The 27,296-nt window shown below is 39.5% G+C and overlaps 2 protein-coding genes across 2 annotated transcripts; one reads left to right on the top strand and one right to left on the bottom strand.

The window, feature by feature from the left end:
* Positions 1-100: 100 nt before the first annotated feature.
* tars3 (threonyl-tRNA synthetase 3) lies at positions 101-13,128 on the bottom strand. The gene is made up of 19 exons (XM_085444686.1): positions 12,799-13,128; positions 12,440-12,526; positions 12,143-12,330; positions 11,829-11,952; positions 11,459-11,583; positions 10,093-10,210; positions 9,944-10,008; positions 9,742-9,820; positions 8,881-9,027; positions 7,325-7,423; positions 4,751-4,917; positions 4,461-4,623; positions 4,172-4,309; positions 3,624-3,701; positions 3,409-3,509; positions 2,837-2,941; positions 2,111-2,183; positions 1,868-1,982; positions 101-593 (listed from the first exon to the last, which is right to left on the bottom strand). The coding sequence occupies exons 1-19, from the start codon at positions 13,120-13,122 to the stop codon at positions 445-447; spliced, it is 2,445 nt and encodes an 814-aa protein (XP_085300812.1). The 5' UTR covers positions 13,123-13,128; the 3' UTR covers positions 101-444.
* Positions 13,129-13,572: 444 nt separating this feature from the next.
* Positions 13,573-27,232, top strand: ulk3 (unc-51 like kinase 3). Its single transcript, XM_085444804.1, has 17 exons — positions 13,573-13,580; positions 14,241-14,290; positions 15,307-15,447; positions 16,058-16,178; positions 16,405-16,500; positions 16,622-16,765; positions 17,477-17,559; positions 18,862-19,017; positions 19,185-19,290; positions 19,432-19,472; positions 19,669-19,771; positions 20,507-20,571; positions 20,893-20,971; positions 22,441-22,481; positions 24,700-24,747; positions 24,878-24,941; positions 27,077-27,232. The coding sequence occupies exons 6-17, from the start codon at positions 16,642-16,644 to the stop codon at positions 27,091-27,093; spliced, it is 927 nt and encodes a 308-aa protein (XP_085300930.1). The 5' UTR covers positions 13,573-13,580; positions 14,241-14,290; positions 15,307-15,447; positions 16,058-16,178; positions 16,405-16,500; positions 16,622-16,641; the 3' UTR covers positions 27,094-27,232.
* The last annotated feature ends 64 nt before the right edge of the window (positions 27,233-27,296 follow it).

Raw genomic sequence — 27,296 nt, 5'->3', positions numbered from 1 at the left:
TCTACAAAATAAACCTATTGTAGTTTGTCATGATATCAAACTACTTAAAGATTAACATCTTCTGTTGTGAAAATAAAGAAACAAAGCACCCACATTTGGAGAATTTTTTTATTATTATTCCTGAATTTCCAGGCAGATCTTGGTGAAAATAGATTAGTGTAAAATTCACACAACTTTCATGTCTTCACGTCGTTTCCTTAAGTTATTGAGTAACTTTTTTTGAGATACACTTAGATTACCTTGACATAATTTCAAACCCACGCTACCTACAGTTTTCCCCGTTCACTGACGATCACAAGAGCACTGCAGAGTAGTTGTGCAGGCCCAGTCATTACATCCACTTACAGAGTATCAGTTTATTTTGTCTGCACTTTCCCAAAAACCATCTTGTGTCCCTTGTTGCCGTTTCATGTTTGAAGTATTAAAATCCAAGCTGTGCCTAGATCAGAACTCCTCTTCTGCATTTTGACAGCGAGACTGTTTGAGCAGGGTCAGGCGTGCCATCACCTCGGACACCGGTAGTTCTCCGTGGACTTTGTTGTCCCTTGTGCGCACATTGACACTGTTAGTCATCTTCTCCTTCTCTCCAACCACTGCCAAGACACAAGACAACAACAACTTTACACGGGCCAAGTTTCACCACACACTCCCACTTTGCGTGCTGAATTTGTCAGCTGTTGGTGGTTAACCAGCTTGGAGGTCTGTTTGGCTTCTAATCAATCAATTAAGAATGTTTATTTTGATGACTTTGACAGATTTTCACTTATTCTCTTCCTTCACTACATCCAAAAATCTTCTGTGACACACCTCTTTTCTCCTTCCTGTTAGCTCCATATTCAAACACCCTTTGATAATGTATCCACTATCCCTCCTCTGAGAATGTCCAAATCATCTTAACCTTCAATCTTTAACTTTCTTTCCAAACCGTTCAATTTGAGCTGTTCCTTTGTTGTACACATTTCTAATCTTGTCCATCCTGGTCACTCCCACTTGAAATCTTGGCTCGACTGCCTCCAGCTTAGCTTCCTATCTTTTTTTTTTTTGGGCCACCATCTCCAAACCACACAAAATGGCAGCTCTCACTAACATCTTGTAAACATATCCTTCCACAAATCACCCCTGACCCTCGACTCCCTCAACTCTGCCAGCACTTTCTTCTTCACTTGTATTATGTATTGTCCATTGCTTTGAATAGTTGACCCCAGATATTTAAACACATCCCCCTTCACTACCTCTACTTTCCTTGCATCTTTACTGTTACAAAGGTCAAACTCCTGCCTGACCTCATTTGATAAAATGTCCATCACCAATAACAACAAGAAGGGCCTCAGAGCTGATCCCTGATGTAATCCCACACTCAATCTTAAACACATCTGTCCTACTCCTACTGCACACCTCACCAAGGTCTCACTGTGCTCATACATGCCCTGCACCTCCCTCACATAAGTCTCTAGCACTTGAACAGTAAAGTTTCAGGCATTTTATTTGAATTCTTATCCATTAAGCAGGATCTGATCATCACAAATTCATTCTGAAGCAAGACTATGACCTCAGGAATTCTGACAAAGAACCACTTTTCCTGACCAGAAGAACAATGAGTCCTGCAGCAGATGGCCTGGCCCCCACAGGGCTCAGAACCAACATTAGTGATTCAGTTTGGGAAAACATGAAGAGACAGAAGACACTGACATAGCCTAAATCCAAAGAACTGTGGAGAATTTAATTTACTTTGTACCGTGTTAAACTATGGACACATCGTTTTCACTCACTACAAATGTACAAGCATCCTCATTTACCCGTTATAGACCACACCTTTGTACAGTTTGTTACTTAATGATCTAACTTGGGGGTTTTTATTTTTCCTCACCAAGAATGAAGTTATACTGTGCCAGCTGAGCATTGCGGATTTTCTTGTTTAGAAGGCAGCTGGAGTCCAGATCAGCATCTGCCATAAAACCAGCTTCTGTAAACTGCTTACACACCTGACATGTAGAAATTGTATTTGTTAATGTTCAGTACATTTCAAGAACTTTCCATACTTATTGTCATTAACTACTGCATTACAAGAAAGAAATAATCAGAGACTAAGGCCACAATGGGGAAGTCATACCTTCTTTGCGTAATCCTCACAGGATGGATTGACAGGCACTAACATCACCTGACGTGGAGAGAGCCACAGAGGCCTGGTGGAGGGTGAAACATGGGTATTACAACTTTCACATAGTGAACGATAGCAACATGACATGATCTGTTTCCTCAACAAAAAGGAGCTAAAATCATGATCTGAGGAGGTAAAAATCATGCCATAGTTGGAGAGCTGTTAGTGACAATACAGGTAGAATTTTATAGTAAGCCAAGATGCCTACAATAATTATAAAGACCAAAACATATTTCTAAATAAAAGAAAGATCAAAGCAGTGGGTCATAATAGCACTGTATGTTAGTAGTTTTAGTAGGCCCATTGTGCTTATTGCCATCTCTATTTTGAACTCTAGTAAAATAGCTTTGCATAACTAAAATTGGGCTTCATGATCATCATTTGCCTGAAATAAGCAGTTTTAGCTCCTTTGCCTCCTTTTTAGACAGCTCTCTCCAGATTGGCCCAATCTCACAAATAGCTGGTTTGAACATCAGGTAGGTGGGGCTTCTGGTCTTACAGCCAGATGTGTGCCTGGGATCACCACAGGACAACTGAATGCTTGAAGACTGAACTGCTGGCTCACCAGGACTGCCATTTAAAATTTTAACCTTGTTTAATATGAGCATCCACTATTGTGACAGAAAGTACCAAAAATAATGGGTGTTGAATACAAAAGTAACCAAAACAACACATTACCATTTCCCTGCATAGTTCTCTGTCAGAATGGCAATCATCCTTTCCACTGAGCCTAAAATGGCACGATGGATAATGACTGGTCTGGATTTGTCATCCCCATCTTTTCTGTAATTGTAGCAAAAGAAACAAAAATAAAAACACTTATGTTAAATATGGTTGAATAAAAACATTTTGATGTATTGTTATATACACACACTGACTTAGCAGCTCAAACTGGTTTTAATGTCAAGCACTCTTTTATTATTAACCCTGCAATCATTCTCATACCTTCCCATTGTCTTTCCAGAGACAATACTTTTCTGACACAGACGTCTATACAACTATAAACACCATTTATCCATGCACTGCCTGCTGTCTATTGCTGCACAGCACGTGTATAATTTTCCCCATGGTGTGTATATTACTTGAAGTTCCCTGTGAGTCTATAGCCTGCCATCTGCACAATGAGTTCAGATTTGCATAGAGCAGCACAGGCTGAGACATCTTATCCAGGAGGGGCTTAATGCGTAATCCTTGGCGCTGTAAAGCACACAGACTCAGCAGTGTGTCAATATTTTTATTAGGTGACTCACCCCACAAAGGTCAGATTGAAGCGGATGGGCAGCTGGAAGTCCAGCTGAATGGTTGCACACTGGTGGTAACGTCCAATAGCATCTTTGATCTTAATGTCAATCTGCAATAACACAGAAAGAATTATACTTCTTTCCAGACCACAGAAGGAGATTCAAACTGAGCCAGTGTTTGGAAGGAGTTTAAAAAAAATGAAATAAAAAGATTCATTCAGAACCTTGGGTCCATAAAAAGCACCGTCACCAGGGTTCAGTCTCCATGGCTCTCCAAACTCATTCAGGCTGTTTTCCAATTGCTGTCAAGTATGAGGTAGAGGTTAGCATGTACTTTAAACAATACAAGGCAATTACTGTAAATCACGCCAAGTAGAACTACAGTAAAGTCCATAAGATAAGATAAGATAACCTTTATTAGTCCCACACGTGGGAAATTTGTTTTGTCACACTTGGGTATAGAGTTCAGTTTTAATTGGTGCTCTTATGCAATTTATAGCTGGACACTCGAAGGAATCAAGCCAAGAAAATGAGTAATGTCTTTTTTTGACAACACACCACCCACAGACAATCATGAAACTTCACAGATTTGACACTACTACTGCATAATTACATGGCAGGAGACCGATACTATCATCCAGAGTAGTTCTGTGTCAACATGAGCTTTTATTTGCTTAAATCTCTGCTATCCCTTTAGATTTATAATTCAGTAGTTGGATTTCCCTTTTTCACACGATTAACTACTTAAACTGTGACTCATGACACAGTTTACCTTCTCAGCTTGATTCCACACAGCAATGTCACCCAAATACTTGTCTGGGCGAGTGGAGAGGTGAAGCTGGAATGAGAATCCAAATACATCGTAAACACAGCGGAGGAAGTCCAGACAGCCCTTCATCTCTGACTCGATCTGTTTGAAAAAAACATATATACACATATGACTCAGCATTTAGGAAATGACTCATAATAAGCAGGTACGTGTTTTTAAAAGATGTTTTTCACATCTTGTTAGAAGCAAAAAAACATCCCACAGAAATGTTAAAAACTACTGATGTTGTGACCTGATCCATTGTGCAGAAAATGTGAGCGTCATCTTGCTGGAAACGGCGCACTCTGGTCAGCCCGGTTAGTGTTCCTGACAACTCGTTTCTGTGTAGGACCCCAAAATCTGCCAGCCTCAGCGGAAGCTCTCGCCATGAGCGAGGCCTGTGGCTGAACATCAGACTGCAGGAAAACCAAATTAAATTACTTATATGTATGAAGTAATGTGTGCGATTTTGATATACAAATTGAGAAGGAAAACAAAAAAAACAAAAAAAAAGTATTTCTTTCCTGAGAGCTCTACATTTACCAGTGCCCGGGGCAGTTCATTGGCTTCAGAGCAAATATGTCATCTTCCACGGAGAAGGAGAACATATTTTCGCTGTAGTGCTGCCAATGGCCAGATGTCTCCCACAGTTTGCTGTTATAAATGTTGGGGGAGGCTACTTCCTGAAAGCCTCTTCTCCAGTACTCATCCTAGAAAAACAACAAACCACATTGGCTAAACACACCATTTAGGCTGCACAGGTACTCAACTGAATCATGACTTCTGGCATGCAACCTTAAGCTGCAACAATGGAAATCACATTGTGTGGGCTGTATTTATCCATTTGTTGCCATTAAGCAAAACATTTAACAGGCTGTTGAGCTGTTTAGCAGCCAACAGTACAAAGACACTAACTGGAAGAATTTCTGTCAATGTGCAAAACTGTGAATACCAAAAAGGAAGTTGCTGAAAAAGAAAATGCTTGCTCACTCAGCTTTCCTAGTATTATTTACCAGAAAATGGAGAATTTCAAAACCTGGAAATAAATGAGTGCATGTACTGAAATACTCATGACACTTCAGTCATGAGCTGGGTTCCCTGCAAAGTAACTTCTGACTATTAAATGTTTTGGTGAGATCTTGGAAAGGGAAATGCATAGCATGCTGGTATAATTTTCTCTGCAGTTTTAACAGCTATAAGTGATGTGATAATGATCTTACACCCTGTCTGTGCAATGTATGAGTTTGTCTTGGCATGGCTTGGTTTGGGGGTGTGTGCTGCGAAAGTCTTCAAGATGTTAGCATGTCTTTCCAAATACACCACGGAGACAAGTTCCTGTAGAGTCAGTGAACTTGTCTGAGCAGTTGAAGTTACGCTGAAATCTGAAGACTGAACTTTAAAGACCTTTTGAGAACTTCCAAATGTAGAGAATCTGCAGCTTCAAAAGTACTATTAATTTTCCTACTTTGACAACATGTGCAGAGAGGACTGGATACAGCTATTATCTTCAACTAAATGTACAACCCCAATTCCAAAATGTTGGGAAGCTGTGTAAAATTTAAACAAAACCCAACTATCTGTATGGTAGTACAATGTAGAAACTGAGAAAACGTACCACTTTCAAAAAAAAAAAAAAAAAAAAAAAAATACTGTCTCATTTTGAATTTGATGGTATCAACATGCCTCAGTCCCTTGCATACAGAAAAGTCTCCAGACTAACAGACTCAATCTTCTGATATTATGCGCTGCAGATTAGATACTCAAAGTCTTTGCAATTTGTTGTTGGAGAAAATCATTTTGAAATTGTTTACTTCTGAGGAACTCTGTTGCTCCAAGATTCTCTTACTGTTGTCAGTTAACTAGTTGCAAAATATTCACCCAGCTCTTTTTTTTGACCACTTTGTTTTCCCACCTTTTGACACTTGTTGCTTAAATTTAAATTGAGCAAATATTTTTCATGAAATAGTAAGGAGGTCTCAATTTAACAATTGGATATGTCGTCAATGATATATTGTGAATACAATACGGGCTTGCAAAAGACTGTATTCTATTTTTATTTGCATTTCACACATCTTCCCAAAATGTTCAGAATTAAAGAGTTTATGTACCATTCAGTTTGACCTATATTTAGGTAAAAGGGCCTTCATAAGGACCAGGCCACATTTCAGATTACGCACTGTCAGGGTCCAACCAAAGTTTTCTGAAGCTCTGAGGTATTGATGAACAAAGCTGAACAAAGCTTTTCACTTGGTGTTACTGTTAGAGAATTGTGGATAAATATGATTGTCATTGTGCAAGGTGATTAGATCGTTAACAGGACGATTAGATCTTTAGCATGAATGCTGACTTCTGTTTCCTACACAGACACACATACACATATCACCGATCACATCACATGCTCATAGACACACATCAGATGTTCTCTTTTGCAGACACACATGACACATGTTCACATGTGAGTGTTTTATCTGTTGCATGATTAATGAGATGTTTGTGTGACCACAGAGTTAATAAAAGGCTGCAGGGGAGGCTGGCTCTTTGGAGTTGTCTGGGACCAGGTGAGGAGCTTGCAGCTCCAAGACCCTGGTCCAATCTGCTCCCCTTGCAAGTTAAAATGGCTCGAGCTCTGTCTTGCTTTGTTCATGGGAATAAGTCTCTAAACCAGTGGGGCCTGCAAAGTGCAGACCTAACAGTTACGCTACTTATTTTTGAGCTTCTGTGATTGGAAAAGTCACAGCGAGTGGTCTGCAAGCCATTGAGAAGGCAATCACGATTGCTACTCTGAAAATGCAAAGCACAGTCGTCATGGACTGTAAAATGATTGTAAGGGTTTCTGTGGTTCAGTAAAGTCCTTCCAACCAAAACTTTACTGAGACAAACGATCCTAAAAGTCGACACAGTGTAATATGAAAACAATGTATATATGAATACTCTGGATCTGAGGCATACAATTATACACAAACAGTAATGATCCAAGCATTGACCTTAAACACTGCTTCACATCTACTGAGCTTGTAATACTGATATTCAGTTAATATTATCTGAATGTTCCTATAACATTTTCTCAAAATGATAAAGATATTGGAGATAAAATAAGCATTTGGCTGTATCTCCTACCCTGATGAATTCTGTCAGTGTGTGGTAGATGTAAGCTCCCCGTGGCATGAAGAAACAACTGCCTGGGCTGAGATCATGGAAGAAGAAGAGCTCTTGGTCCTGTGAAGCAGACAATTATAAAAATGATTTCATATCATCATTATCTGCAGGTACAGCCAGGAATAAACTCCATGCACAGCAGACCATCTGTCAGTGAATGACTGCCCACAACCTAACAAGAGAACAGAATAAACTTTTATCAAAAAGACTTAAGACACAATTTAATCACTATGGTAAGCACTGTTAAATCCAATTGAATAAATATTGTATTAATGACAATAAACTTTGCACTTTCCTTTGAAAAGAGGCTGTGAGATTTCAGTTTCTTGGCACTTACTTCTAGAAAGACCCCAATTACAGACCAATTTGAAATTCAAATCATGCAAAGGATTAAAGGAATGGTTTCTTATGAAAAAACACACACAGATACACACCCTCATCTCTATGTGTGCCAAAACATATTTGAAGAGTTTTGTTAAATTAACACATTAAGACCAGCTACTGCATTACAAGAATAGACTGTAGTAAGAGATTTAAAATGTACTGGGTCCATGCTGAACTATAAAAAGAAAAAAAGAAAAAGGGGGGGGGTCAAATTAGAAAAATACCACCGAACACCGTCTTTAGAATCAGAATCAGAATCAGAATGGGTTTATTGCCAGATGTTGAGGTTTACAACATTAGGAAATTGCTGCGGTGCTTCAGTGCAGACAATAAGAATTAAAGTGCTATGTAGAAAGAAAGATATGTGCATGAGATATACATGAGATATATACATGAGAATAAGAATTATGAGTGCTACGTAGAAAGATATATACATGAGTGCAGGTGGTGATCAGTGCCAGACATGAAATGATGCAGTGACACAGCGTAGGGTTAAACACAACATGTCACTTTTGCCGCCTCCCTCCAACTGGCTTTGACAGCCTTATAGCTTGTGTTTAATATGGAAACTGCGTTGTAATAAGTGCTGATTGAGGTGTTGCCGTCTGTGTCTCCCATGCTGGGTAACCACCTGGGGCGCTCTGATGACTCACTCACACTTGTTCTGAATGTGCCAATGTGAGGAAACACAGTGCCCTCAGCTGGTACATAGCAGCAACAGGCGATCTGGTTTTCAAGTGAGAAACCTCACATTCGATCAGTCTTGTATGGCACTGAAAATATAGAGAAGCTGAGAAATCGGTTTGGCAATGAGTTCTGCTTGCTGGATTACATAACAAGAGAACTCCTCTTCAACCTCTCAAATAAATGCATTTCATTTCCCATTTCTTGTGTGCATGTTCACAGTTAATGCTTGTAGTGTTGGTCCAGGTTTGTTTCAGTGTTTTGACACGTCTATAGAACCACCGAAACAAACTAGTGAAGAAAAACTTCTACAAAAACCTGAAAGTGGATCTGTTTGCCATCACATTACATAATTACAAATTAAATTGCACTTAGTACTGGGTTTAGGATTTGGTTTTAGGCCTGAGTCAACTAGGCATGCTAAAACACTACTGCCTACAATGACTCACTTTTCCAATCTTGCGATGGTCTCTGTTCTTGGCCTCCTCCTGAAAACGTTCCCATTCCTTCAACATCTTTGAGTCTGGGAAGGATATCCCATAGAGCCTCTGCAGAGTCTCCATGTCAGAGCGTCCCTCCCAGTAGGTGGAAGAGTTCTGATGACAGAATTAAAAATGCTTTTTGACTCAGTTTGTTAGGTGCTTAAGCCTATGACAACATTTTGAAAAATCCCTACAGTTTGCATACAAGTAATCCCTCCAAATCTTTGGTGTCAGACAGGATTTTTTTCCTACTTTGCACCTAAATAGTGCATTCTATATTCCCAGTTGGAATTTGATTCTAAAGCGCCCTCTCAAGTCCAATTTCCTACTCAGAAAGTCAGAGCAGACTCAGCAGCCCAGAGCTATCAAGCCAAGATGGCAGGACTGCCCATAAAGGGTAGTAAAACTTAATCTATACCGTCACTGTTATTTATTTGCGACTTACCCAGAGCATTGATCGGGTTCCATCTACGAATGTGCAGCAGCATAGTGCTGCATTGCTCTACCTTACTAAGAACCAAAACAAATCTTGATTTTCCTCGCTTTTTTCTGGAATCCGCTAACAAGTTCTGACATCCCAGTTCCAAGGTATCTGGAACACAGCACCAGTGTGATGCTGTAGAGGGTGTATTCTTGCTATAGTCATCTTGGGCATAAAGATTTTGCTGTTAAAACCTTCTGTTCTTTACAAAACTGTGAATTAGATGAAAACGGACTTGAAGGGAAAGGCTTGGTTGATCTCAGACAATCTCAGATCTTATTTTTAACTGTGAAGCATGCAAAGATCTCTACTAGAGTCCAAGAACAAAAATATGGAGTTGGAAATACCTTGTAGATCTTCATGGCCTTGATCTTGCCTGTATGTCTGACATGTGGACCTCTGCACAGGTCAATCAAGGGTCCACATCTATCAAAGAATTGTGACTTACAACAGTTAGCATTACAAGAAAATAAAACTTTAAAAATAATAATAGTAACACAGTGGACATTTCAAAAACACAGCAGTTCAAGTTAAAAATAAACATCTTACCTATAGACTGTAGTAGTTGGGGTGGTGACTTTCTCATTGAGAATGCGGCATTTAAATTTGTTGTACTGGAAGATGGAAACGGTTGGGGTTAGTAAGATATATAAGTCTAAGCAGAAGCAGAAGACACCAGTCTTACCTCTTTCACTCACCTTAAACATTTTTAGTAGTGTCTCCTTGCTGACTTCAAGTCTCTCAAAGGGCTGTTTTTCCTTCACCACAGCTTTACATAAAGATTCCAGGTCCCCAAACTCCATGCTGGACACACCTCTGGAAACAGCAAACATATTAAAAAGGACTCTAGGGAAAGGGACAGCCAACTGGCACAGTAATCTGGATGACATGTGGGTCAAAATCAAAACCCAAGAAGTAGAAACCATCACAGCTCACATCAAGTCAGTAGATGGGAAAATTAAGTTCATCTGGGAAGATACAAAGGACTCCTCGATGTGCACATTGAGGAGAATGCATTGAGGAGTGCAGCATTGATGTTTACCAGAAACCCCCCTCTCGAACACAAACTTTGAGTAATCAGGACCCTGCAACACCAGGCAGAAAACGTTTCCTCTAAGCCAGAAGGGAAAATGAAGACACACACACACACACACACACACACACACACACACACACACACACACCCCCCCCCCCCCCCCCCCCCAAGGACAAAACACCCAAACACATACTAAACAACATAGTGTATATGCTGTGCAGTGCAGCAAGGAGTGCTCAGACCTCTACATTGGAGAAACCAAACAGCCACTCTATAAACCCATGGCACAACAAGAAGAGCCACCTCAACAGGACAAGACTCAGCTGTACATCTGCATCTGAAGGATAAAGATCACTCCTTTGAGGATGCCAATGTTTTCATTTTGGACAAAGACAGATTGTGTAAAAGAGGAGTGAAAGAAGCCATCTATGTCCACTGTGAACAACCATCCTTGAACAGAGGGGGTGGCTTATGACACCAACCGTCTGTAACCTATAATCCAGTTTTGAGATCCCTTCCCAGACGCCCACTCACATCTTGTGTCAATTGATCTCAATAAGTCACATGATAGGGTGAGGCAAGGTCTCGCAGTAGTTTCACCTGCAACCTCTGCTGATAATGACCCACACCTTGGCTCATGTGATTAGGCACATGATCAATACTGGGCCAACAATCCTCTTAAGGGACAACTCCCAATAGCACTTAAAATCTGGAACTCTCCACCAACTGGTCTTAGAACTGAAGCAGCTTCTCAGGTGAGAGGTGAAACGTCTTCAAGAAACTCAAAGAAGTCTAGCCGCTTTTCATTTCAAGCTCCTTATATTAAGGGACTCAAGGTTAGTCAAGTCTGACATGAGGATGCTGTGGACCACCAGTCTATAATAAAAATCTCAAATGCATACACATGAATAATGATGATTATTGGCATGATTAATGCCAAAATGCCATACCAGAACATTCAAACTCGAATACAAAAAAAAAAAAAAATGTATGGAAATATTGAGCTATTAATGGCAATACTTGCTCACTTTTGTCCATCCAGGAACATGTCGTAGTAGAAACCGTTTTCTATGGGAGGTCCATAACATAAACAACCCCCATAAAAGCGCTCCATTGCCTCCCCCAGGATGTGAGCACTGGAATGCCAATACACCTAGGGATTAAATAACATTAACATTCTTGTGAGAAAAAAAAAAAGTAGTTACAGTAACTCAGTGTATGTTTATGGATGCCCTCATAAGTTTGTTTTGTACAATATTGAAAATATTTAAGAATAAAATTCATTGAATGATCTCAGAAACTGATTTGCAGTGCATTTATGTTGTGTCCCGCCAAATTCTGTATTTACAAACAATATTAAATAATTATTGACAACTTTAAAGGTTTAAGAGTACTCACAGCCTGAGCGTCCTCATTGTCAAAGCGCAAGATCTCAAGTGAGCAGTCCTGCTCAAGAGGCCTGTCCAGATCCCACAGTTCCCCATTTACCCGAGAAATCACAGCATTGTCAGCAAGACCCTGACTGAAAGACAAATGCAAATCTGTGTCAGCGGTTTCTCTCATTATGATAAAGCATGAGAATTAAGAATATTTGCAGAAAAAAAGCATAAAGAACACAGAGGCAACATTCTCTGTTGTTATTATTAGTAAATACCCACATTAAGTAACACAATTATTAGCTGATTATTAGTGATGAAATCAGTGGTACTAACCTGATATTACAGGCCAGCTGATATGGAGTAGTGACCCAAGCTTTGCCCTCCACCTTTCTCCCATCTGGGAGCTCCACTGTAATGGGCTTACGGTCTGCAGCTTTTTTTGACTGCAGGGCATCGCTCTCTCTCTTTAGTTCCTCATAAAGACTGAGACGCTCTGCAATGTATTCAGGCCAGGGACTCAGCTGAAGCAGATAAAAAATAAAATAAAAACAATCGAAGTCAAGAAATTGTCCACACTTTGGTATCAGCGTTTGGATGAACAGGATAACTTGCAGGTCCTGTGATCAGCACCTCTTTCATGCCTCCATCTCCTTGCACCTTGTCGTGTTTCTTCCCTTTCTTGTTCCCATCACCTGTTTTTGTACTCACAGTTGCCACCTGTTAATCAGAAAAGAGTGTGCTTCTTCAAACCTGCAATGTCCTCTTATCACGATTTCTGCCAAGCCACATTATCAGCCTATTCACCGCTTAAAGAGTGCAAACACATGGGCTTGACTAGGGTTGCTATTTCTGGAAATGGGGTAGCATAGCTTGCCATTTCACGGGACAGAGGCCCGCTACTCATAACGACACAGGACTACTACGGCTCACAGCTTACTCATATTACAAAAAAAAAAAACGATTTAAACTACACCGGTCTGTATAATTACCTTGTTATTGTCAGCTCGGTTGTTTGTCTGCTGAGGTTTGGTGGTATTTTTCTGCGGAGCTTTGTCACACTTGGCTCCTTGTTGCCTCTTGCCCCGCGCCTCCTCCAGCTCCAACTCCGCCTGAAGACCCCGCCGGAGGTGCAGCAGCCGATACCTGAGCTTCTCATTCTCCGTCCGCAGGTTCTCCAGCTCCGGAGAGACCACCGCGAGACCGGCGGCGTCTAGACCTTGACCCAGTCCATCCCGGAGCGTGGATATTTCCCTGGTGAGGAGCAAAATTTGCTCCTCCTGGGCGGCCAAACGTGCAGCCAAGCACTCCGCCATCTTTAAATGACCACCAATGACAGCTGACTTCCGCTGAGCTTTTATAGAAAATAAAAGCCTCGACTCCAAATTGTGGTAAAAGGACAAACCAAAAAAATGATCTATCTCTAACCAAATTAGATTTGATATAGAGTTTTACATGTTTTACCTTAATACTAGGTTAAAAAAAAGGATTTATTCAGTTTTAAGCAGATCTTTTAACTGATCTCCTCGAGAAGTGAGTAATATTTTTGTGGGTGTTACAATTCTAATTTCCTAGTATACTAAACCGCTATCAAAAACGACTTTTTCATAGAAAGCCATCGCTCCCTTGACTTGCAGTAACGGAGTATCAACACTAGGAGGCAGTAACATATTTTTAATACGTGTTGACGTCAGCTGCTGTACAGCATGAGACAGTCTAACAGCAGGGATGTAAACAGTACTTTCCTCATTCATATGCTGCGGCTGGCCTACAGGTTCGTGACAGATATTTCCTGGTCCATTTGTTATTTTTGTGTGAACCAGGAAACCTGTATATACTCTGTGTTTAATCCGGGCATTGGTTTACTTCGAGTACATCTAGTGGCTGTGTACATACTAGCATAATGTAAAAGTGCTAAGTTAGCTTGCTAGAACTTCTGAAGCTAACAGGGTAAACAGGAATGTGTGCACTTTTAAAGAAAAAAAACTGTTTACGGTTCTTTTGTGTATTAGGATGATAAATACTTGCTAGACGAGCATTCATTAGCCTGTCTGAAATTCGGCATGAATTCAGGATACAACAACCGAAAGTAAACTGAAGCTATAGTCTTCACCAAACTATTGATTTGCCTGCCTGGATAGAGAAGAATAAGTGACGCCAACTCAATAAAATGTTTATACTATAAACATGTATTTGATAGAATATTTGAAATACGCTTTATTGCAATAGTTTTGAAGCGATATGGCTGTGGTCAGACTGACGACTTTCCCTTCCTTCTCTTCGTGCTGGTTAAAATTAGGTATTTGGTATTAACAGGCAGCATATCGATCTTAAATTCCAGCTTAGATCTGTGTGGGAGAATCTCATGCTGGTGGCAACATGGCATCAACTTCCAGCTTTGCTCCTCCAAAACTGTCAGACTTTATTCTCACAGAGCGGCTGGGCAGTGGTACATATGCTACAGTCTACAAAGCCTACAGGAAGGTGAGTTAATCTGTGATATGTAAATGTGGGTATTATTAGTCATTTTGATTATATACCACACATTTTACATTCCTAATTCTTTCTGCATTTAAGGCTCACACAGAGTATGTTATGCACTATGCATAATAATGTCAAAAAGAAAGTTTAGACAGGTGTCCATGCAACCCTGCGCATTTGATTAATTGATCATCTGCAAGTGTGACAACTTCTAAAAAAGCTGAGGTTTTTTAGAAGTGGTCACCTCAACTCTAACTGAATTTCCTGAACTCCGAGTCCTAGCCTAACAGAGGCCTAGCCTAACTCCAAAAGCCTCAGCTAGCATGTTAAATGTTCAAGTTCATGATGGTAAAGTTAGAAAAAGGCGGAATAATATGGCTTGCTAAGAGGGGTTATCAGGAGAAAAGTTCTTATCTCTCAAATCAACATGGCACATAACAAATCAAAAGACTTCTGAAACAATGTCCTTTGGACAGACAAAGCCATAGTGGAGATGTTTGGCTATAATGTACAGCCCCTACTTAGCAAAAAACACAGCATATCAACACAAACACCTGCCAACTGTCAACAACATTAGTGGAGTGGTAATTTGGGCTTGTTTTTCAGCCACAGGATCTCGGCACCAATATTGTAGAGTAAAATGCGAGGCTATTTGACTGATAGTTAAAGCATTGTCTTAATTTGGTCACGAATGGTTGAAAAAGAAAAGAAGCAAGATTTTGGAATGGTCCAGTTAATGTCCAGAGCTCAACCCGATTTAAAAGCGTGGCAAGACCTTAAGAGAGCTGAATATAAATTAATTTCTACAAACTTCAGTTAACTAAAACTACACTGTAAAGGAGAGTGGGCCAAAATTCTTCCATAATGTTGTGAGAAACTGTAGTCATGCAGAAAACGGTCACAAGTCATTGCTGCTGAAGTTGGTTCTGTGGACTTTTTAGTCATGGAGCGTACTTGATTTCTCAAATGACTATGCAGTCCTGTTAAAACCTTTTTTTGTTTGTTTGTTTGTTTTGCAGGGGAACAGTCGAGAGGTGGTTGCAGTTAAAGTAGTTGGAAAGAAGACTCTTAACAAGGCTTCCACAGAAAATCTGCTCACAGAGATTGAAATCCTAAAGACTGTGCGCCATCCTCATATAGTGCAGCTGAAAGACTTCCAGGTAAGCTCATACATGTGTTTTAGTATAGCTGGTACTTATGCAAGGTTTTTTTTTTTTGATGAGCAGAGTTTTGTGTCCCATATTATCTGTCTGGCTTTTTAATAACTGTTCATCTAGTTCAGGAATATAAGGGCGGGAGCTTCTCCCAGCTGTTGTAGGGTGAGAAGCAGGATACACCCTGGACCAGTTGCAGCAATCTCCCAAAATAAAAATAAAAAAATACTGTAAATAATATTTGTGGTACTTAAAAAAATCAATAAAATAGGAAAAAGGAACAGAAAGGCACTAGACCCATATTATTATATAAACTTTTCCCAGATTAAATAATAAATTGTTTTAAAGCATTTTGTTATTTACAATATTGTGTTTACTATATTTGCACCTTTTTCTACATTAATTGTTTGGATATCACTTTCTATATAATTTTCTATATAAATTTTTTATATAATTTCTCTCTTGTTTATATGTTTTCTTCCTGTTTTCTTCTTTTTTAGCTGATATTTATGTTTTTAAAACATTAAGAAAGATATTAACGAAATAAATGTGAAATAAAACTAATACTCTTGCTTCGACTCTGTCCCTCAGTGTCTGAACTTTTCTTTTTCATCAGTGGGATGCTGAAAATATTTACTTGATTCTTGAATGGTGTTCTGGTGGCGATCTCTCCTGCTTCATTCGCAGTCGCAGGATTTTACCTGAGAGTGTGACTCGGCGCTTCCTGCAGCAGATTGGTGGGTGATTCCCATTTCAAACAATATTGCTGAAGTTTTATGTGAATGTTTTTGATGAGAGACTTGTTTGAAAGCAATCAGCATGAAGCAGGTTTTTACATACCCGTTTTAGGAAGTCTGGAAATTAAATCCAATTCGAAAACTTTTTCAGCTGTGCATACTTGTTTGTGGAATAAAATTGCATTCATATTCTATCCTGAGCTATTACATCTGTCCACAAAAACAGCTTGTGCCCTCCAGTTTCTTCATGAGCGAAATATCTCACACCTGGATTTGAAACCCCAGAATATTCTGCTCAGCGGCTCTATCCTGAAACTAGCAGGTGATCACATGCACTCACTAAACAACAAGCACGGGAAGCTAATGTTTTACTGTAAACATGCCAACTGGTAGAGAATAAACAGATAGTTTCAGATGTAATTTACTTCCTAATTTGCCCACAGATTTTGGTTTTGCACAATACATGTCCCCATGGGACGAGCAGAGTGTCCTGAGAGGTTCTCCTCTCTACATGGCTCCTGAGATGGTGTGCCGTCGGCAGTATGACTCCAGGGTGGATCTGTGGTCTGTAGGAGTTATTCTCTATGGCAAGTACTGCGTGTTCACATATTTTATCTCTTGTGAATGTGAAATGCCATCAACATGAAGAATACTTTGCTTCATTTGTCACTTGTAATGCATTTGTGTTAGACATCTTGGCAACTAATGTGGTTCTGGGTACACAGAATCTGGTGTAATCTGTCCTGTGCCATGTTGTGTGTCTCACTTCTGACAGTAATTTATAATATCTTGACACCACTCCTTTTCCAGCAATAAAAGGCTAATCAGCTGACTGACCCTGCAGGCTTGAAAGAGCTCACTCAGTAGGCTAAAAGTAGAATTGAACTATTAATCATCAAGTGACAGAGTGGTGAAGAGCCCTTTATGGGTTTTTAGTGCAGTAATTGTGCAATAATATTGTAATAGCACACAGCAGTAACGTGTGCTATCGGTGTGACACTGTACAGTGCAAAATGAAAAGAATATTTTATATTATGTGCTTTTTAGAAAAGCTAAGTAGAATTAATTTAATTTTTCATTTGCACAGAATTTTTCAATAAAATCCAACATTCAAGTTGTTGATTGTTTTAATATCTATCTGTCTATCTGTCTGTCTATCTGTGTATCTGTGTGCAAGAGTTTATTAAGATTGCTCAGTTGAATCACTTTCTTTATTTTTTTTATTATGAAGTACTCAGTAATTATTGCATAATTATTCTTTTGTAATAATCTACTGCCCATTGTTTTTGTGCACACAGAGGCATTGTTTGGCAGAGCACCATTTGCATCAAAGTCATATGCTGAATTAGAGGAGAAGATCAGGAGCAACCAACCTATTGAAGTAAGTTATGAGCAATCTGGTGAATGTGTTAGAAAAACTTGAATTGCACTGGTTATGAGCAAATGTGCAAATGACAATGACTATTCCAACTATGGATGTAGAAATCCTGCTGAATGCTATAGTTATGTTTCTTATGTTTATAAAAATTGCTCGTCAGTATGCAAAGGCACAAATTTAAGCATTTCATTTTGTTACATTTGTACAGTATCTCCATAGTATATTGGGGTTGATCAGGTTTTCCAGATTGATATGTATCATTACATCTTCTTCAAATTAGATAGCATAGTAATAATTTCCTAACAGTAAATCTGAAATATGCTGTAGGTGGCCTGTGTAGAAAACACAACAGTTGCAAGTATTTTTCTCCCATGTACTGGATTTAACCACTAGATGGCAAACTATTCCACTCAAGAGGAACCAGCAATTGAAGCTCTACTGAAACATGACTGGTCCTCTTAAATCACCTACAACATTCAAGACAATATGAAATGTCTCTTCTAGGAAGCTGAAGAACATGAACTTTTAAATGATGAGAAATAATAAAAGATACTAGATGAATTTGAGTGAAATAAACATCAAGACAGCAGCATAAGCTGTTTGTTTATTCCCTAAATAAATGTTATCCTCTCTTAGCTTCATTCCATACTTTTACTCTTCTCATTTGTCCTCTCCTGCAGTGATTCTGTGGTCTACTCCAGAGTTTGACAAATACTGATTTAAGAGGGCAGTCTGGGACTGAAAACTGTGTTTACATACAGAAAACAAGGGCTTGTGATCTCTTAAAAAAGAGACAGAGAGAGATAATTAATTAAATGGCTTAGTAACTAATAACTCTATTTGTGTCTTTGTCCTATTTTTTGCCACATGCGCAAACCACATTAGGCTTAAGATTGGAAGAATTATCAAGAAAACATGTGCTTGTTTTACCCTTTCTTTAATGGAGACAAGAAAAGGGGAAAGAGGGGCGGAATGACGTGCAGCAAAGGTCCCATGACAGTAATGAAACCCTCTGTCCAGCCTTTGTACGTGATGGGCTACTGGGGCATCCGCGATCCGTGCACTTTAATGTTGGAGGACTTTCAAAACACTAGGATTCTTGAATCAGACATTAGTCTTAGACTTAATTGATTGCATTAGCACATGGCCCATTATCCAGGGATTCACACAGAGAGTTTAAAGGTCATCTTTTGACAGAAAGTAGCAACGTGAGACCAGAGGGTCTGTGGTAACAATGTGCTGTCCTTTTTCCTTGTATCACCATGCCGATTGGATGCAATGCAATAAGGTTGTGTTTTGTATCAGCTCCCTCCCGGGGCCAGGGTATCCAAGGACTGCAGAGACCTTCTGTTGCGGCTGCTGGAGAGAAATCCAGATGCCCGGATTACCTTTGCAGAGTTCTTTACCCACCCTTTTGTGGATATGGAGCACATGCCAACTGCAGAAAGTATAGTGAAAGCGGTAAGAGACTAGGATTATTCCAGATTTTCAAGAAATATTTTGTATGTGACTGACTTTTATACATGCGTTTGTAGGTCTGTAAACATACTTTCGCTGTGTGGTGTTAATGAATAGACGTTTGTATCCGTTTCCAATCAGTAATACCACTTTCTGTTTCTTCTTTCCAGAAAAAGCTGGTCCTACAGGCCGTTCAGAAGGACCAGGAGGGGGAGAGGTCTGCAGCACTCTCGCTTTACTGCAGTGCTCTTGAGCACTTTGTCCCTGCTATTTATTGTAAGAGCAACAACCACCATAATATCCTGTCTATGACTTAAGGCCCACTATGATGCACTGTCTTTGTTCCAGCACAATAAACTGGCAAAGGAAACTCAATAAATGAAAAACCAACACATCTCTTTTCTTTGCCCTCCCTAGATGAAACAAATTGTCAACGTAAAGAGGCCCTCAGGCAAAAGGTAGGCCTGAAAACAGTCCTCACATTCACATGTGGATTGCCCTCTATTTTCAGTTGCTTTTTTCCCTATAATCCAGTGGCTCTCACTTGTAATGAATTCTTCTTTATGAAAACCATATGTGTGTATAGAGAGCATGAGAACCATATGTTGTGGTTGATGTAATTAAGTTAAGTCAATGTAAGCGGCCTTTCCACAGGTCAGGCAGTATGTGTCCAGAGCTGAGGAGCTGAAAGCCCTGGTAGCTTCGGACAACAGGCTGAGCTTCGAGCAGGCGCGGACTTCCAGGGACATCCTCCGAGGTAAAGAAACAAAAAATAAAAATAAAAAACATACATCTCCGGGCAGAGGCTGAGGCACCACATGGCTCCCAAGCTGGATGTAGCCTGCTGTATTTTGTTTTACATAAGCACTGTGCTTGTTAATCAATATCCTATGTTTACACCACACATTATTACCAAGGCCACACACCAGTCTTTGCAGCCTTCATTCAAGCAACATGTCTGTGAAGTCCAGGTTCACTTAGTGCTGCACTATGAATCAAACTTGAGCCTTGTTTAGCCACACACTGTGTATCATTTTTCTTTTAACTTAGATCAAATAATTGGATGTTTACTTCAAAATGGGTTTTTGTAGAATAGCAAACATGCAAAGATGAAACATGTAAAACTTTAATCAGTATTAGAAGGAAAAAAATGTTCATTTCTCTTTGTCCTGGAGGTGAAATGTCTGTGAAGGTTTTCAGTCATCCAGGTCATCGTAGTCTAAAGAGCTTGGAAAGAAAAGTGTCTGGACTTATTTAGGTTTCTTGAAGACGTTTTACCTCTCATCGAGAAGCTTCTTCAGTCTGAAGCTCAAACAATTACTCAAATATATAACTAAACCACTGTGTCCACAATACAGTTTGTCATAAGATGCATCAATATTTCATGCTAATTTCAAAGTTCTGCATATGTTTCAGTAGAATGAGTTCTGCTGTGTGTCCATCTAAATTCAACAGCAATGCAAAGTAGTTTTCTGTTTTTCTTCATTTGCAGAAATGTCTAAAGATCAGCCACGTCTGCTAGCTGCTTTGGAGATGGCCTCTACTGCCATTGCTAAGGTTAGATGGGTTTATTGCGGGATGATGACATCACTGTAGTTACACATAAAGGCAAAGTGAAGTAAAGGCAATATAATGGAGAATAAGACCTAAGTGGAAGAGTAAAAAACCAAACCCTTCTCTTAGATTGATATCCAAACCACATCTTTTAAGCTCATTTGTGAACCAAACAAATGTTTGTTTGTTTTTTCAGTTTTGTGTCTGTTGTTTCAGCAGCCAACAAGAAGGGAATAAATTGTGTAGTAGTAGTAGTGGTGCTAGTTAGTTTTTAGTTACTTGATATACTGGCTTAAATAATTTCTGCCTAACTTTCCTGTATAGGAGGAGAGTGGATCAGATGACCTTGAGGCACTGGATATGTACCAGCAGTGTTTAGGAGAACTACTGTTGGGACTAGCAGGTAGACAAATACATTTCTTTCGTTATAACATCAGTTATTCAGATTTTTATAGATGTTGGTTGCTGAGCCACTTCACCGGTTCTTAAGGTAAGCTAAAGTGCTAAAGCATAGGGAATGCTGAAGTGTCACCAAAGACAATGAAACCATCTTGTAGTCCTCTATCTGGTACTTTCTCTGCACACTGAGACTGTAGCAGCTTTGTTCGTGTGTTTGCAAATATTTGGTACTAGAGAGAGAAAAATAAGAAAGATTTTGAAGAAAAATAATTTTAAAAGGCAGCTTGGCACTTAGAGTTATGTAAAGTGGGGTAATAATGAGTAGGCTAGGACTCAGAGTTCAGGAAATTCAGTTAGAGTTGAGGCTATAGCTAGGTCAAGAAATAGCTAAGGAAAAATGATCCTCAAGGGAAAGACGTTGGAGAGTGAATAAAGAGTAATTTAACTAGAATAAGAAAAGATACTAAACATGACAAAGGGTCTTTTAGAGAGGTGGATGCAAAGAAAGGGTGACCGGGGGAGAGTGAAAGGTAATCTGAAAGGGTGAAAGACAAGAGACTGTGAAACCACAGACTTGGAGAGAGATGGGGACACTTAGTATGACAGACAGAGTAACAGAAGAGACTCCAGTGACTCTGTCTGTGGCCTGGCGTCCATTAGGCTGGGTTCATGAGCTCATCTGGAAGATCAGCCCAATGGAAGAGGTGGAATAGAGTGATCCAGATGTGGCTTTGAGCTGGGATGAGACCCGTGCCAGCACCCTGTGTGTGGTATGAAAGCCTTGCCATCTGCTTCCCATTCAGACAGAACACTTCACTTATTTGTGTTTACACACTGGAAACAAACAAAAACTATTATCTTTCTAATAGACAAGAGCTCTAAGCATTCAGATACTGCTTTTGAAACAAATCTGGTCAATTAAAAAATACTGTTACTTTTTCACTTGAAATGGATATTAGTTTCTAAAGCTGTCTGAAGAAAATTTTTACACGTGTAGAATAACGCTGATAGCTTTTTTTTTTTCTTTTTTTTTTTTAGATTTGTTATGCTATACTGGTTTAGTTGGTTGGTGAATGCAGTCCCAACCACCTTCTCTCTCCAGTGTCAGGGAGCCTTGTTGTGGCAGAGGATACCATGAGGAGTATAGTCGGGGGAAAAGATTGGTTCTTTGACTGTCTAGGAGCTCTTTGCCACACAGCTTTTCATCATGCCTAACTACCACAGACTCCTCTTTTTACTGCTCATCTCTCTCCATTTTCTGTGAGTCTTCTCTTTTGGATGGTAGTTGGTGAAAACACTGGCCTACATTAGAAACCATCCCATCTTGAACCTCACTAGTGAAATCCAGTCTTGTAGTTGACCTCTCCCAGAACAAACTAAGTAATTAGGTATTGGACTTCTCTCCTCCCTTCATCTCCTCATTATTTTCCTCATTATTCTTATGTCTTTTTTTTTCTCCTCTTGGTGAGCCAGCCGAGCCCCAGGGCCGCAGGAGGGAGCTGCTCCACAGCGAGGTGAGTGTGTGAGGAAGGGATTCTGGTTCAGTGCTCACAGTAGGAACGACAATCTCCTACCTCCACTGAGCCCTCAGCTGATCACCTTCCACAATACACACTCCATCACATAACCTGCAAGCATTTTTTCCACTCATCAAATACGATTTTGTTTTTGTTTTGTTTTTTGGTAAAGAACAAATAATATAATTCATCATCTATAGTTCCTGTAACATACCCATAGATCACTGTCCACGTAGATAATTGGATATCTTGTATTACCAGTGTGTCACGTGACCACTCTTGCAGAGGTACACATACTGACAAATTATCAGTTACATAAAGCTTTATGGTGCTTTTTTTTGGTTTTACAATTTAAAAACTTTGCTAAAATTTAGCTAGATGTCTCATTCATAGACTATTGTTTTTTCTAATCCACTTCAGTTACTGTAGAGGCTGGAAAGCCTCTGTTGCAAAAGAGTAATGTCAACTTTAAAGTCAGTCAGCTAAAAATGAAATGTTTTTAAAAATGTGGGGATGTGATGAATCTAAAATGTCAAGAAGGTCAGCATCCATTTATTTATTTCTAATCTTCTTACACTTGCGAGAACCTGGGGGAATAATAGCCATGTTTTTCCAACATCCTCAACGAAGCTGAATAAAACCCTAAATTCTGCAATCCTGTAAGATTGCTTACTGTAACTTTGAGGAATTAGGATCCTGGATTCTTGCATTGATGAGGTGTTGTGTATGTCTGTTGGTAAAGCTCCGGAGTCTTTTGTTTTTGTGAAGATTGTTAATCCAGAAACTGATCCAACAACAGACAGCCATATTTCAACAACAAAGCCAAAAAAAAGGGGGGGGGGGATTGAATGAGCCGTGTAGACCTCCCTATTTGAAGTTTTATGGGTGCTTGTCTTAAGTAAATTCAGCTGCGGCTGTAATAATCTAATGCAGCATTAGGGAGGCGAGTTTGGGGTATTAGATTGAAAGCATGTGTGTATGTGAGAACCTAAAAAAGCCAACACATGCTGCCATGGCTGGCCTCCATGTGCGTTCATATCTACTGTTGAGCACACTTTGGTCTCTCAAAGCTGTAATTCAATATTCTGGCTTCTCAGTAGTGAGTCATAGCTTGGATCTAGCTAGTGTATGTTGACATAGTGTCATTATGGCTGAGCATACATGGGATCTCTTTGTCTTGTAGCCTTTGTTGGTAATAAAATTTCTGCAAGTTATCAGCATGCCCCATATACTTTGCTTACCCGTGTAGATTTGTTCCACATTTATTGTAGTTGGTGATTAAAGGGATTGTGATTAAAGTTTTGTGGCTACATAAGGTTGGGGTCAGAGCCGGATACTAAAAACCTGTGGTCAGAATGATTATTTGGCTCCAAAGATTGGTGTTTTAAAGGGACATTATGGACGTCATCAATTTAGGTCTCCCGTCATTACGATCCTCAGATGTTACTTCAGTAAGACCTGAGAGAGCTGGCTTTAAATTGTGACAAAGTGGGGGTACAACTAGGTATTAGGTGCAGCCAAAAACCTTCATGATCACCAAAGGACTGATTACCACAGTAAAGAGCATCCTCGAGCCTTGTGATGACAGCAGTTACCGCTTGCACGTGTGTGCCATATGAAATCTTTTCAAAAAATAGAAATACTAAGTTGCAGAGATGATTGGTTTGATCTGATTTAATTCAGGTTTTGCCAACATGCATCCAGAATTTATTGTTTGTTTGTTTGTTTTATGCACAAAAACAGCACAGTGTAGAGTAAATAATAAATAAAATACATAATACACAACAAAAAACAATTAACCATCTGTATACTTCACTTAAAGGCAATTAAGTCACAATAAAATGTAAAAAATTAGACTATATGGTCATACTGGAAGCTGTCTGAGAATTACTAGTGTTATGTAACCACAAACTACAGCTGAGGGTTGTACTAATGTGTTTTGTTTTACAGCCTTTTGATAACAAAGAAGACTTTTTATTAAAAACCAGAGAAAAGGGGGATCACTGAAGTCTAGGAACTATGAATATCTGTACAATCTGTTATCTCATCTACTATGGGATGGATTATATTTTAACTAGTCAGCCTTGCTTCTGGATTCATGCTGCAGGCACAGTTAAAATCCTGAGTAGAAAACATGTTTAAAATGAAAGCCACTGTGCCTGTGTTGTAACTGTGTATCTGTTACCAAATTTATTGGAATTTTGTATCTCATCAGATTAAAAGCCTCATGAGCAGAGCTGAATACCTCAAAAAGCATATTAAGGTAAGCATGCACTCCTTCAGCGTACATTCAAGTGAAGGAGAAGAAAGACCCCAGACTGTATGAGAAAACATTTGATTTACAAAAAAACAGAGGCAAGGATCTTAAGATACATGTTTTGTTAATTTTTCAGATGCAGGAGACTCAAAGGGACGTTTCTCTGGATCGAGAATCTCTCGCAGAATCCGTCAGAAGTTGTGAGTCTCCCTGTTGTGTTGTGTAATCATTACTTTGCCCTTAAATGTGTTTTTACTTTTTTGATTTTACCTTGCAGCCATTCTGATAAGTAGCTACAGTATATGTAGTGTTAGTGAGGGGATGTGGTGGAAGTTGCTGTAGGTGAGGAACACACATCTCAAGTTGCAATGAAATGTCCTTTCACTGAAGTTTTTTCCACTAGTAAAATATGAGCCATTCTGTTGCTGCTCTGGCCGCCCTGCTGGGCTCCCTGACTCTTTCATTTTATTTCCATGCAGCCCTGTCCTCCCGTATAGCCTATATTGTGAAAGTGAGACATATTCAAAGAAAAAAATAATAACTTTAAAAAGTCTAAACTCGAAACTTCTATTTAAGGGTTGCTTTTTGTTCCTTTTGTGTCGCTACATGTCAAACGTCTCCACAAAGTTAAGTTTTAATATCTGCAAATTTCTGTAGTGGTAACCTTTGTAGACAAAACCTAATTCCTCATATTTTCTAAGCTCTGCTCCTAGATGGATAGTAAATACTTAAAGTCGGGACAATATCCTGTTCTCCGCTAGGGATTCCTGGGGAGTTATGAATTTAAAAAAGAAAAAAAGACAGGAACGGGGGAAGGCAACTGATGACTGTAGAGGCCGTTTAAGTTTCATGAAGAATGTGGCTTCTTATTCTGCTGGTGTTATTTTAATAAAACCACACCACAGTCAGCCTGGCTGGCACTAATCCAACAGTAGCTGTAGTAGAGAGGGTCGCAGCTACGCCCAAGTCTGTCTGGTGACCTTAGACTACACCAACATAAGCATAACCAACTTTTGCTGAGAACTGAGATCTCTAAACTCCTCTAAAAAATCACATGTCAGACTGTCTTGGTAGTCCATGTACAGCACCTTTCCCTTACAAGCCTGGAGCCCTGAATATTTAAACTGGCATCATATGCATGATCAGTGTAGCCCAGCAGGGGATAGAAATGAAGGTCTTGGCAGATGAATATCTGATAACTCCATTTACATAAAGGTTTATTTACGGAAAAGGACTGGACATGTTCTGTTTGGCTCATGCAGCAACAAACAATAAAAGAAGACTCGCATCTCCTCCAAGGTCACGATTTAGTGTGTTTACAAAATTAATTATATTTTATCAGTGTCAGTGGCTGTTTGTACTGGCTTTGTTCAAAGATGAGTTGGCTTAGAGCTGTAACACCTCAGAAGAAGATTGTTATAGAAAATAATTCAAAGCTTCTTTTGTTACCCTGATGCAGAAAATGTCAGCAAGAAAAAAAAAATACACAAACAAGTATAAGCAATTGGATTTTCATGGAAAAATCTGAAACATGGGGATCATGCCAGAATTCTGATGCAGGCCTAATAAGCATAGAGTACATTTTATTCTAAATGCAGATGATTATTAGTTTCTGTCACTGCTATAACATCAGTATTAAAATCACAAGAAGAGTATACATATACTGCAAACTACATATACTATTTGGTGGGATGCCAGTCTGTCTATGCTGGAGAGTGGACAGGAGACGACACACTAAAGCACTTTTCACACATGCACTGCAGCCCTGGACTCTCCTAAGTATTACCTAACAGAGACGCATGTGAGGACTTGAATATCTGATGCAGTCAATTCGGACATTAGCTGGTCTTTAATCTGCCTGTACTTTCATTAAAGTTTCACAATTGAATTTAGATTCAGAAAACTGATTGATGAAGTGATATCTACGTAGTGTAACGGTGATTGCTAATTATGCAGTGGCACAGACAGAACACCTGGGCTGCTGATGTGCACTTCTGTACACAGCAGGAGAAGGAGAAAGACATCACATTTAAGCTCATAGGTAGTAACACAAACGCGCATTAAGTTAGATAATTAATTTATAAATAAACTTTAAATGTTTATAAAGAGTTGTTTTTATAAAAATGTTGAAGATGTTTAGTCTAACACACTGTTTTCCTTTAATCAGTTGAAATGAATAACATAAAAGTTTCCTAAGCAACTCTGGAAAATATTCTTCATCTTTTTGGATGCCAGATGTGTTTACCGAACCCTTAGAGAATAATTATTTCAAATGTTGTAGGAAATGTGTTGTAATCTTGAAAAAGTGGAGCTTGACACATTTCTGTCTTCTCAGCCTGCTGTTTGCAGTAAACAGGACAGCCACCGTGGGAAGACTGGAACTCCTCGGCTGTCTGTCAGTGTACAGGTTGGACACAGAGCCTTCACCTGACCAGCTTTCTGCTGTAGCCAAATCACACCACATCCTAACCAACTGAGTACACTATCTGGGTGGGATATTGCACTTGCCAGCCAAATGTGGTCAATGTTTTGGCTGATGCTGTAAAGTTTTTACA

The sequence above is a fragment of the Copadichromis virginalis genome, linkage group LG1 (genome assembly GCF_057382275.1).
Source record: "Copadichromis virginalis isolate Kocher_CV1m ecotype Utaka linkage group LG1, C_Virginalis_male_GT1.1, whole genome shotgun sequence".
In the NCBI taxonomy this organism is placed as follows: domain Eukaryota; kingdom Metazoa; phylum Chordata; class Actinopteri; order Cichliformes; family Cichlidae; genus Copadichromis; species Copadichromis virginalis.
The sequence above is the reverse complement of the archived record's forward strand: the minus strand, read 5'-3'. Positions and strand labels throughout refer to the sequence as shown.

Coding starts and splice junctions, on each gene's coding strand:
- tars3 (XM_085444686.1), bottom strand. CDS start 13,122: ATGGCGGAGTGCTTGGCTGCACGTTTGGCCGCCCAGGAGGAGCAAATT. Junction 12,331..12,439: donor GAGATGGAGGCATGAAAGAG/GTGCTGATCACA, acceptor TATCTGCTTCAG/CTGAGTCCCTGGCCTGAATA. Junction 10,009..10,092: donor CACTACTAAAAATGTTTAAG/GTGAGTGAAAGA, acceptor TCCATCTTCCAG/TACAACAAATTTAAATGCCG.
- ulk3 (XM_085444804.1), top strand. CDS start 16,642: ATGTCCCCATGGGACGAGCAGAGTGTCCTGAGAGGTTCTCCTCTCTAC. Junction 16,766..17,476: donor TGTAGGAGTTATTCTCTATG/GCAAGTACTGCG, acceptor TTGTGCACACAG/AGGCATTGTTTGGCAGAGCA. Junction 22,482..24,699: donor GGGAGCTGCTCCACAGCGAG/GTGAGTGTGTGA, acceptor GTATCTCATCAG/ATTAAAAGCCTCATGAGCAG.